General features: G+C 42.8%; 1 protein-coding gene across 3 annotated transcripts in view; it reads left to right on the top strand.

Moving 5' to 3' along the window:
- The first annotated feature begins 780 nt into the window (after positions 1–780).
- The window catches only part of dab2ipb (DAB2 interacting protein b), a 175,623-nt gene continuing 165,247 nt past the window's right edge, over positions 781–11,156 (top strand). For all 3 annotated transcript variants that reach the window (XM_030085470.1, XM_030085471.1, XM_030085469.1), the window contains exon 1: positions 781–868. In XM_030085470.1, the coding sequence (XP_029941330.1) occupies positions 829–868 (40 nt within the window). In that variant the 5' untranslated portion in view covers positions 781–828. The remainder of the gene's footprint in view (positions 869–11,156) is intronic.

The raw sequence follows: 11,156 nt of genomic DNA, 5'->3' as shown, positions 1-11,156 counted from the left end.
GTCAGCGTAATGATTATGAGTTTTTAATCAAGTGACGGCGAGCACTGTCGTTCATCTCGCAAGTGGTCGAGGACAGCGTTATTAAGCATCCCTGATTAATGGCATAGTTCTCACTCAGGCTCACATGCAGCAGCTGGAGCGTCACGGCGCAGAAGTGTGGCACTCGCTTCGCGAATGGTGGCGACCCGCGCAAACTTTGCGAGTCTGTGGATTTTCGGTAATCTTGTGTCGACATGCTGGCAGTAAGCCATCGTAGCCGAAAACCCAGTCAAGATTAGATCTGTCGCACGCAGCCCGACTGATGCAGCGCTTGTAAGCTTCGAATTGGCTTTAGTCTTCTGCGTTGCAAGGTTACGTGGAGGGGAGGGAAGAGTAATGGCTCCGTGCCCGGTCGAGTAAGCCTACACTAAAGGTGATTGCTTTCTTCCTCTCCTCAGCATCTCCTCTCCGCCCTGCCTCCCCTCCTCTCGCTCCTCCCACCTCCCTGCCTCGGTGCACCTCATAAATCTCCATCTGCGGCACGTGTGCCCGGTGTGAGATCTACGCGTCCACTTTCGCGGCAAACCAGGGAAAGAATGGGAGAAACTGAGAAAGAGGCTGGAGACACTCGGCGGGGTAATAAAGGGGGCTTGTTCTCGTCCTCCAGCGCCTTCCTCCTGCCTCTGTTGCTCTCTCGCTCGCTCCCAGAGCTGCTACACAGATTCCGTCATCAAAACACACAGTGAAGGCGTGCTGGCTCGCTCACTCTCTACGGCTCGTGGACACACTCACACGCACACACGCTCGCATGCACACGCACACAATCTGACACTGGAGCAAGCTCTCGAGATGCAGCATCAAGACAGCATGTCTTCTGATTCCATGTCAGGTAAATGCAAAATCATCATCCTGTCTTTTTGATCATTGTCCATTTTGTTTTCCTCCTTATTGGTATTGTTCAGTGTCAGCTTATCTCCCTTTTTCCTGTTCTCTCCTTTCTAAATCCATCTGTCTATTTGTCTGTTTGTGTGTTCCATGAGTGGCTGTGATATAAAATGTGATGATAACTGTTATAGAAGCAGGAGTGTCTCTCTCTTTTCTTTTTTTTTTCCATCTGGCACTGCTGAAGTGTACGTTAAGGTGGAGCGGCTCCCGCTGTACACTGATTGCCTCACTTCTAACGCGCAGCTGTGAAAGTGCATACGGACTTGAGGATATTGCATTCTTCTGACCTACATATGACGACAGGGCTCCTGCTTGTTCAGATCGGCTTGTTTTCCCTTGACTGACGCTGTTTAATGAAGTTGATCGCCAAGTGAAGTGCTGCTCGGAGTGTCCGTATAACACAGAGCGCAGGCTGGGGAAACTCTGAATGATCAAAGCCAGCAGCTCGGGCATGAGAACAGTGTGTTTACAGGAGCTGTGCCCGGCCTGGTGAGTTTGATAGTCGTCCCTGGTGGCGAGGATGATCCGGTTGAGTATTGAGTCGGGAACCAGAGCTGTTCGCACTCTTTGGTTAGTTATGTAATCCGTTTGATTAACGGTCGGTAAAATAACCCAGAGGTGCAAATTCTTTGTTGGTCGAGTTTAATTGGATTCACACCAACTCAATGCGAGGTTAGATAACGTTAACGTGACGGAAAATGAGACGGCGTCAGCCTCATTCGTGCCACACACGGCGAGCATTTCTCCGAAGAACAAAATCTCGGGAAGCAAATAATCAGACTGAGACAGAAGAGCAGCAGCTCCACTGCTGCTTAATAATCTGTATTTTTTTAAACAGAAGCCACAAATGACACCAACTTGACCACACGTGTTGAGATCAGAGTTATTTTTAACTTTCCAATACATCAAATATTCATTTCACTGCATATTTACCATCAGGAAAACACCATTACTTGACCTTATTAGATATTTATCTGCAACACGTGCTCAATTATTCAGGATGGTGGATCAGTTTACAATCAGAAAGGCTATAAAAAGTTCGGATTTGTTCTTCAAGATAATCATCAACTCTTAGCACATTGAAACTACAGAGGCAGACTGGCAGGAGCTTGCATGTTCTCCAGGTTCTCCACGTTTTTCACAGAGTCCAGAAACATGCATTTCAGGCTGTTAGAGACCAATAATTTGCTAGGTGTGTGTTTGCATGGTGTAATCTGACGTCGTCTTTCTTCAGTTTGAACAGTCGGCTCCCCTCCCGTGACCTGAAGTTGGATAAAGCAGAGTAGAAGATAGACAGATGGATCAACCCGGTCATTTTAGTGATTGTGGTTGCACTTGTCTACCGACAGTGTTTCACCGCTTCAAGTTTATGATACAAATTGCTTTGAAACTGGAAACAAATGAATAATCTGTTTAAAAATTAGATACAATGGAATGTAACAATATTAAATACAGTAAATTTTCTAAACTTGCAATAAAAAAAAAAAAACAGGACTCGTACATCTTTAGTTAGCATCTTTAAAAAAACAAAAATATCAATTTCCTCTGCACGACACCCACACACCACTCAGAGCAATGGCTTGGAAGAGGCTACAATTGTTGGCAGTTATCGCATCATTTGTAGTCATCCATAAAAACAAATAAAAGAGGAAAGAAAGAAAAGGTGTCAGATGACTTGATCTCTTTGAATGCATGTTATTTAGTCCTTTGTGAACAGCTTGTCACATGCTATAAACCAGAGAGCCTTTATGAGTTGCAAGAGGAAACATTACAGCTGCCAACATTCCTCTGTGATTTCGCAGAAAACATTCATCTGAATTGTCATTGCAGCTGTGGTAAACAGAGATTTGAGTTTCCCATACTTATCATTTCACCTACTGAGTGATATTTCACATATAACCTGTTGAATGTGTCCAAAAAAAGCAAAGCGATATCCACCGCTCACCACAGCATGAATGAACAAATTGAAAGGAACAACTGACACTGATGGGTGAAATTATTCCTCTCTAGTCACAAAAACCCAGATTATTCAATTTCAGGATTCAGATCTGCTTGTCTCTCTCTGACTCACATGGTCACTTGTTGTTCCGACCGAAATAGCACTCAGTGAGTGCTTATAATTTGCTTTAAAAATGCAAGGCTTCACAGTTGGAATTTATTAAATGAGTAAAAATACGGAATCATCTCCCCAATGCTGCACAGCGGATGCTGAAAGACGATATATATATTGCTATTGTAGGTTCTTCATTGTTGTTTATGATCGACTGACACACCCGTTTGATTCCAGCTCCCAGGTGAAATCACCCAGCACATCTTTCACTCTGGCCTGATTCACAGCGCCTTTGCTGCTCTCAGTTTATGAGCAAAGCGGTGATGGTGATGAAGATGCAGCGTCTACTTCTAAAACAGATGGCTCTTATTAGTAGTGCAGTCTCGGCATGGACAGAAAAGACATCATTTACCCCGAGGTGGGTCGTATTTGGCCGGCGGCACGGCAGCGACGGTAGTCAGCAGGATTATATAACGTGCGAGTGCAGTGGAGAACGTGGAGGTTCACGAGGTATGAGAGGCTACAGAAAGGTGTAAACCATCGATACGGCGGCTTGATTAATGCAGGTCGGAGGCATTCACTCTCACAGCCCTTGAGACGTGTATTTCAGCCGCACTCTAGTCTGGTTTCCTATTTGACCACAATGCATTCTCTTCCGATTGCCTTGGCACCGTTTCCCACAACAGTTTGAATACAAAAAAAAAAACTCTCAAAGAGCCACTGAGAAGAACTGGCAGCAAACATTTTCTGAAATTGCTGAATTTTGCTGAGAGTAAGACCAGCGGAGAAAAGAGAGAGTGACACAGAAACACACAGGGCGAAACGCTGTGTATAGAACCAAAATAAAAAGCAATTTGCTTGAAAACAGCAGCGAGTTGGATGAAACACGGTTTTTCTCTAGTGGCACTGGCAAAAAAAAAACAAAAAACAAGAAATTAAAGAGGATCCAGGACTGGGTTTTTGTCTAAGTATTGATTCACACCGTTTATCCCTCCTGCATTTCAGCTGCAGGCCAGTGTAATGCTGAGGGAACAACTTCCATGCATGTGTACACACAAAGATTGCAATGATAGTAGTGTAAAGAAAAATTGAATTTTTGTTATAATCAAAGAGTTTAATGGAGCTTTAACTTGTCATCAGTTTTCTTTATGCATGTGTGCACAATTATCAACCAATGGAACGCCCCAGCTGCTCAGATTAGTTTTATATACATAAGAAATTTTGCATAATTTACTTCTGCATTCATGTAAACTTCACTTATAAGCATAGGCCTATGTGGTTTTGCAATAGGAATTATACCGGTATGTGTTTGGACCTGGAAAAAAACTCATGTTAGTTCAGAGTAAACACAGACCCCAAACTTGGAATCTAACCGGGAATTTTCTCGCTGTGAGGCAGAAGTGCTAACCACTACACCAACATGCAGCCTCAAATCCATAGTGAAGGATGCGGAACAACAGCTTGTAAGGAAACCTTTGCTTTAACTCTTTTTCAAATGCAATAGCTTGGAGTTTTTTCTAGTTTTTTCTCTTTGGAAAAGTTCAGTTAAATCGTCTTTTTCTCAGTTTTTTTTGCAATTTCTTCTCTCTAGTCCCCATTTCATTTTTAGTGGAAAGAAACAAACACCTTAAAAGGCCATTGCGAGAGAGACCGTATCTTAAAACTGTCCATATAAATTCAGTTTTCACCCGTATCGCTGTCAGGTCGCTGGCACAACGCATGCAGGAGGAACACGGAGAGAAGCAGAGCCTCGCTTTGCCTGGAAACGATGGAACACAGTCCTTTAAATAACCGAGCGTGAGGAGAGAAGCAGTAAAGGACATTTTGTTGGAAAAATAAAACAAGATCCAGGAGTGTAAAGATGTAGCAGCTGTCCCGAGACAACAGAATACAAATAAATCCTCAGAAAACCACGGGACGCCTTACGCAACTCCCGTTTCTTTCCGCCGATGCCTGTGAGTTTGTACCACAGCCAGATAAATGTCTGTCTCTCTCTCTTGCTGTTAGAAATGGGGAAAGACGCAGCAGTCAGGGTAGATCTGAGTCCAAAAGCTGAACTCCGGAGGAACTGAGAGGAGACCGGAGTCGGAGCAGGTGCCAGAAGTGGAGTCTGACTGCCTGAAGTCAGAGGCATCGACACGCCGGCACCTGAGCCAGAGCCGCAGACAGGAGGAGAAAGGAGGATGATTTCAGACGCTTTGGAGCGTTTAACGGCCACGTGGTGGAGCGGAGCGGTTTCTGCTCTTCACCAGGCGCAGGCTGTTTGGGTCGAGAGGTTCCAGAAGTGGATTTGTATTTGGAAGTTTGCAGGTTCAAATCCCACCACTGTGGGTCCTTGAGCTATGCCTGCCCACTGCTCCGAGTATGGATGAAAGAAGATGAATAAACTTCACTTCCTTCTGTTATCCTGTTCATGTTTGAGCTCTTTATCTGATGGTACTTTCAGTGATAAGTGTTTCGTTTTGTGCAAATACAGACATTTTCGTCATGTTTTGTCTGTTCCACAACAAAGAAAGCCTCTAACGTTTAAATTTAAAGGTTATTACGCCACTATTTCATCAGTCTAGCCAACTGAAGATGAAATGAAGCTGTATGTGGCTCCTGAACTAAAATGTGCTTAACGCCACTGTTCTAGACGATGAACAAATCTTTAGTGGAACATAAAGTCAGCTAATGTGTTGTTTTTGGATAAAATACAGAGAATTTACTCCTGTAGTTGCACATTAACACTAAACCACCACAACAGTACTTTAAAAAGCATTACACTTTTTTCTGCATTATGAAGGTGTGATGTGAGATCTCCTATCTCCAATAAACCCAGTTCATAATATTGCATAAAGTCTCCTTTCTTAAGGAAATCATTGTATATTTAATCATTGAACAGTTTATGTATGAGGAAATGTTTGCACTGGTTCTAATGTATACTTTATCTGTTCATCTTTTCATCGCGTGTATTCCCTCGTCGTACTGTAATTGGGACGAGGCTTGCACGCGATCTCAGGGTATAAATTATGCAAGGACATTTTAGGGTGTCGTGTTCCAGAAATTTTAGGGACTCTGAAATACCTCCAACAGATACAGCTGCATGGTGACAATCAGTGTGCAGTCTTTAATCAATTTCTTCATCGGCAATGATTCCAACTGCCTTTCAGAGGATCTTTCCTCTGCAGAGACCACTCAGTGATGAGAAATCAGAAGTTTAGTTTTCCTGAAATGTGGAATGAAAGCCTGTCCTTCCACGACAGACAGTCAGACAAAAGGATTTTCGACACGCAGCCTGAGAACGAGTTCAAAGTCTGGGTCAGTTGGTAACAAACAAAAACATCCTCCATTACAGCCAAGTGTTGCACCAGCAACTCCCACGCACCAGTCAAAAGAGATGACTCAAAATCCACTGTCGACTCGGGACTGGAGACTGAAGGTGACTGAGTTCACATTCAGAAGGCTGCAAAAGAGAATTTCCAAATGTTTCTTTAGTGATTTGCTCGACTCTGTTTTTCTCTGTTCGGACTACTCTTCTGTTTATTCCGAGGCTTTTCATCAAGCCCCAGAAACACAATGCGACTTGCAGACGCTCTTTCTCTCACATATAGTCTTCACAGTCCAGTTGTTCGTCGGCGAAGTTAACAAATGAATTGTCGACATGTTGAGCTTCATCGTTCTTCTGTTCTTTTGTCTCGGCAAACAGATATTCTGAAGATGGAGAGTTCACGGAGAAGCTACTTGTCATGCTTTGTTTTTGTGTAAGTGTGTGTGAGAACGAGTGAAAGACAGTGAAAGACGGTGACGGAGTGTACGAACAAGTCATCCTGACTCCGAGAGCAGCAGTGGCGGCATTCAGCTCTGCTCTACCCGTCAGCAAGCGTGGTCTGGGACCACTTCAGGTCTTATGAAACAATTACAGCTACTGCGAATCAGCTGTGTCCTTATTCTGTGTTTCCATATATTTTAAAACCATATTGATGTTGCAGACTGTGAAATATTAAATTACTCATGAGCAACATTTTCCATATCATCTCTCGTTTCATCAGCATTTAAATGTAATGCTTTTAAATGTATGACGTAATTGAAATTACATCTGACAGTGACTTGTTGAGCATCAGCTGAAGGCACTCGGTCACTATTTTGCTAAACTCCTGTTTAGCTGCAGGATGAATGGTCTTGTTTGTCAAGATTTTCAAATGAAAAGCGGTGCACTGTCAATGTGCAAACAGCTATGTGCACGTCATCAAGACAAGAAACCGAGGGAGAGGATTAGAAGTAACACTCAGCACTTTATATTAGGAAAAGTAAGTCCACCACTTTTCAAAGAGAAAAGTAGCAAGTGTCATCTGAGTTATCTTAAAGTGCGCAGCATTGATTATTTCTTGGCTCAAAGCCCTGAAAGTCTTACTCATCTGCTTCACTCTTGTATAAAATTGAGTTCACTTATCAAAGCGCGTTACACAAACATGTAATCAAGGGGTGTCAAACAGGTTTCAGTTCAAGAGGCCCACAAACAGCCAGATTCCACCTCGAGTGGCCTGATCGGTACAACCTTTAAATTCAAACTTTAAAGGGTATCAAGGATGCATAATAAAAACTAACTTGGTTTTCCATAGTGCAGCGTACTTGATGAAAATGTCTGAATATTCTCAAATCTGACCCTCCGAATGAAGCATCTTTCAGATTTTTGTCTTTTCAGAGAACTCTGTGACACATAGCGGTTGAACCTGCAGCTTAATCATCTGACCCAGATGATATGACGCTTTCCAAATAACATCCATAAACATCATGCACAGTCAAAGCGGTTTTATTTTAGTGACACAACAATTTGCTCTTATGAAAAACTGCAAGCATTGTTGTAAATAATTACAATTAAAAACGTAATTTAAGAACGCTAGTCGGTTGTCTTAATAATTCCCCAAATGTTTGTTTCTGCACTTTTTTTGTGTCTGCAGGATCTCTTACTGATTTCTATATTTTTATCCGTATGAAAGTGGAGAGTCGCCATTTTCAAAAATATTCTCTGCCTTGCTATTTATGCAGATCAGTATTGTGATGAAGGTCAGTACAGGACATTGTCAGTCCCTCATAAAACCCCACTCAAGCTGTCAGCTGCCAGGTTTGTATCTACAGTTCCTCTCTGTTTGCCAAGTGTAGTGACGGTGATTCATCAAGCGCTCCAACACATTCAGATGAAGAGAGACGCTTTCTGTTTCCTTTCTCACTTCTTCACTTGACAGAGCCGCAACTGTAGATCACTTTCTAACTGGATGACCAGCGGCTTCATATTATTTGCCTTGAGTCAAAAAAAAGTCGAGCGTGCTGCAGAGATTTCTCCCTCCTTTTCGCCAGTGGCTTCCATTGTGCGGCTGCCTGGTGGGAATACAGCTCCCCTGGCCTCGCGCCAGCTGCTGTCCTCATCCACGAGGAGTGTGTTTAAAACTGCCATCTCTCCCAGCCTGTTGGGTGACAGCTACGTGTCAATGAGTAGCTGTCAGCAACAGTGCGACATCTTCTGCAGCTACGAATGCTGCTTCGGCAATCTCATCTCAAACCATGTCAAGACAGAACCTGTCAAATCCTTCCTGATTTGTGTACAGGCATTCTTTCTCTCTCTGATTTGTTGGTATCGGACAGCAGCTCATGGCCCTCATTTACTTGCACGGCGTTAGCAGCATCCACCTCTTTGTGACGCCTCACCTCGTGGTCCTTGCAGCATTGTTTTTCTGAGCCGGAAGATGATGGAGCTTTCCATCAGCAGCGCAGCCAATGCAAGGACTCTAAATCTCTCAGAGCTTCATCAAGCCATACTGGTGGAGCCCGCAGCAGGGAGACAGGCAGAATTTATAACTGACCATTTAAAAAGATGCGTCTCTTCCTAAGTGCTTCTTCAGCCATTTATGATTGAGCCCACAGCCTCCCGTCAGGTTGCGTTTCCCAGGTCAGTCTCCATTTCGGAGGATGCTTTTTTGCGTGTACACGAAACAAACATGATTTTTTCAGTATGACATTAGAAGAGTCATGCAAATTTTATGTTGAGTGAGACCGAGGAGTTGGAAAACAGAGAGCATTAGAGCAGCAATAATAATCCAAGCTGGTTCTGACCTGGAGCGTCGTTTTATCCTGAGCTTAGCCTCAAGTCCGCGATCACGTCACTGCGTCCGTGTTCTTTCTGTGTGTAGCAGGCAGATGACACTAAATCATGGGTGCAGTCATATTTTGGGAGAAATATGCCATCATTGTGAAAAAAAAAAAAACAGATCGAACCAACTTCAGATAATCTAAGTGCAATATGAAAAAAAAAAACTGAATTTAGTTCTCTATAAGAAAATCTTAACCCAAACAATAGAAGTGTAAACTAATTCTGCTTCTTTTTATGTCAGACGAAATAATTCATAAACTATATACTGTATATATGACAGTAAACTGGTTCAGATGACCCCAATGCAACTGCACACCTATAGCCGGTCTCACTGGATGTGGAATAATTAGATCCCAAGTGGCAAATCCAAATATGCATTCGATGCACACACTCACAGTGAGTCCACTCCAACCAATATTCATAACTTCATTTGCATGAGTTTTCTACGCTATTCCCACTGGTGGTGCATTGGTTTTAATGTGACCTTGAGCATGGTGGACCTGGAATCGAGTGCAGCAATAACAGTAGAAAAACTAGTAAACTCTTCTGCTCCTGGATCGGGTGCTAGAGCAGCTTGTTCTCCTCATGCTTTCATAGGGCATGCATTACAGCGTCCTTGAATAAGTCACTGAGCACAAAATTACTCCCAAATGAGGTGTGGAGCACCTTGCACTTGGCTTGTGATCGTGCAAAATGGCGCTGTCAGGTTCGCCTCATCCGTTTCGGAGATATGGGGGTCAAACCCGCTTGACTATGGGTGAAGACACGGTGCACCCTAAAGAAGTCACTCGTCACTGGACACAGAGACTCAAACCTATTATATCATCCTGGTTTTCTTTTACAGAAGTACTTAAAAAAAACCTTCATGCTGAAATACTTTCCCCAGTTTTAACTACATAAAAGAAAGAATGCCACCATTAGAAATCATTATCATTTTCGTTTAAATACCTTAAATGGCCTCCTTCCTCTTCATACCAGAGATTTTTATATCGCAGTGAGATCACAAGCGTCTTGCAGTGCACTCGTTTTAAATATACTTTATCGGTTTTGTGGAAGCGCTGGTGTCGTTCTCTGTTTTTACACTCAGGATCTGTGAACCCTCTGCCGCTGGATATGTGAACGACAGACTCTTGTTATGGGATGGCGGTGTGCTTAGTCACGGCGTCTTTGGTCTCCCTGACGTGCCTTTATGTGTTGTATTTTATGTCTTCAATAGCAGTGAGAAGACTCCACTGAACCTTGCTGTGCAATAACAATAAAAACACTGTGTTCCATTCTATATTTGAAGATAGAAATAAAAGATCTCTCTCTCTCTGAGAGTACTTTATTTGCAGCCATTATACAGATGTTTGATTTTCGTCTTTGAATTATTGATTTGGCTGTGTGTGTATTTAGTTTCCTATGCTGTTATATGACGCACATGATGCACTTTGGGAAAAATCTCTTAGTCTGAGTTACTTCGAAGCTCATTATACAAATTATGTTAACGCTTTGCAGGTTAAATCAGTACCATGATATAGAGAACTGTGCATTGAATAGCATGAATCGTTTCCTCTGCAAATGCCTCCATACCTCAAACTGTTCAGAGTCTGAATCAGACAAGTTGAAAGGCTAGAAATCCATAACATGTGGGAGTCATAGATGCAGAAACTGCTTTGTGATGGCTATAATCAATCGCAATCTCCTTATAGCTCTTGGATGGAAGCAGTGAATAAATCTAAGAATATCTTGCAAAAAAAGTTACATTTAAGACCTGGAAAACATCCCTCGTGGTCAGATTAAACTGCAGCCAAAATCTACTCACATATTAATTCTCATATTTATGTTCTCTTTTAGTTATTTATTGAATAGATCAGGTTGAATTTTGACCGCCAGTGTGGGGGTAGGAAGGACATCCGGAGTCAAAACCAGTCAAGCCTACGGTGCACGTTTAGCGACCTCTGTGAAGGAAGCAGCACATTAGACACTTCCTCTTCTTCCTCTTCCTCCAACAAAACGTCTGGAAAGCTCCATCCAAACTAAAGAAAGCACTGAGAAGCATTAAGGCTTTTTATA

The sequence above is a fragment of the Salarias fasciatus genome (genome assembly GCF_902148845.1).
Source record: "Salarias fasciatus chromosome 7 unlocalized genomic scaffold, fSalaFa1.1 super_scaffold_4, whole genome shotgun sequence".
Classification (NCBI taxonomy): Eukaryota; Metazoa; Chordata; class Actinopteri; order Blenniiformes; family Blenniidae; genus Salarias; species Salarias fasciatus.
Note: the sequence above shows the minus strand (reverse complement) of the source record. Positions and strands in the feature narration are given on the sequence as shown.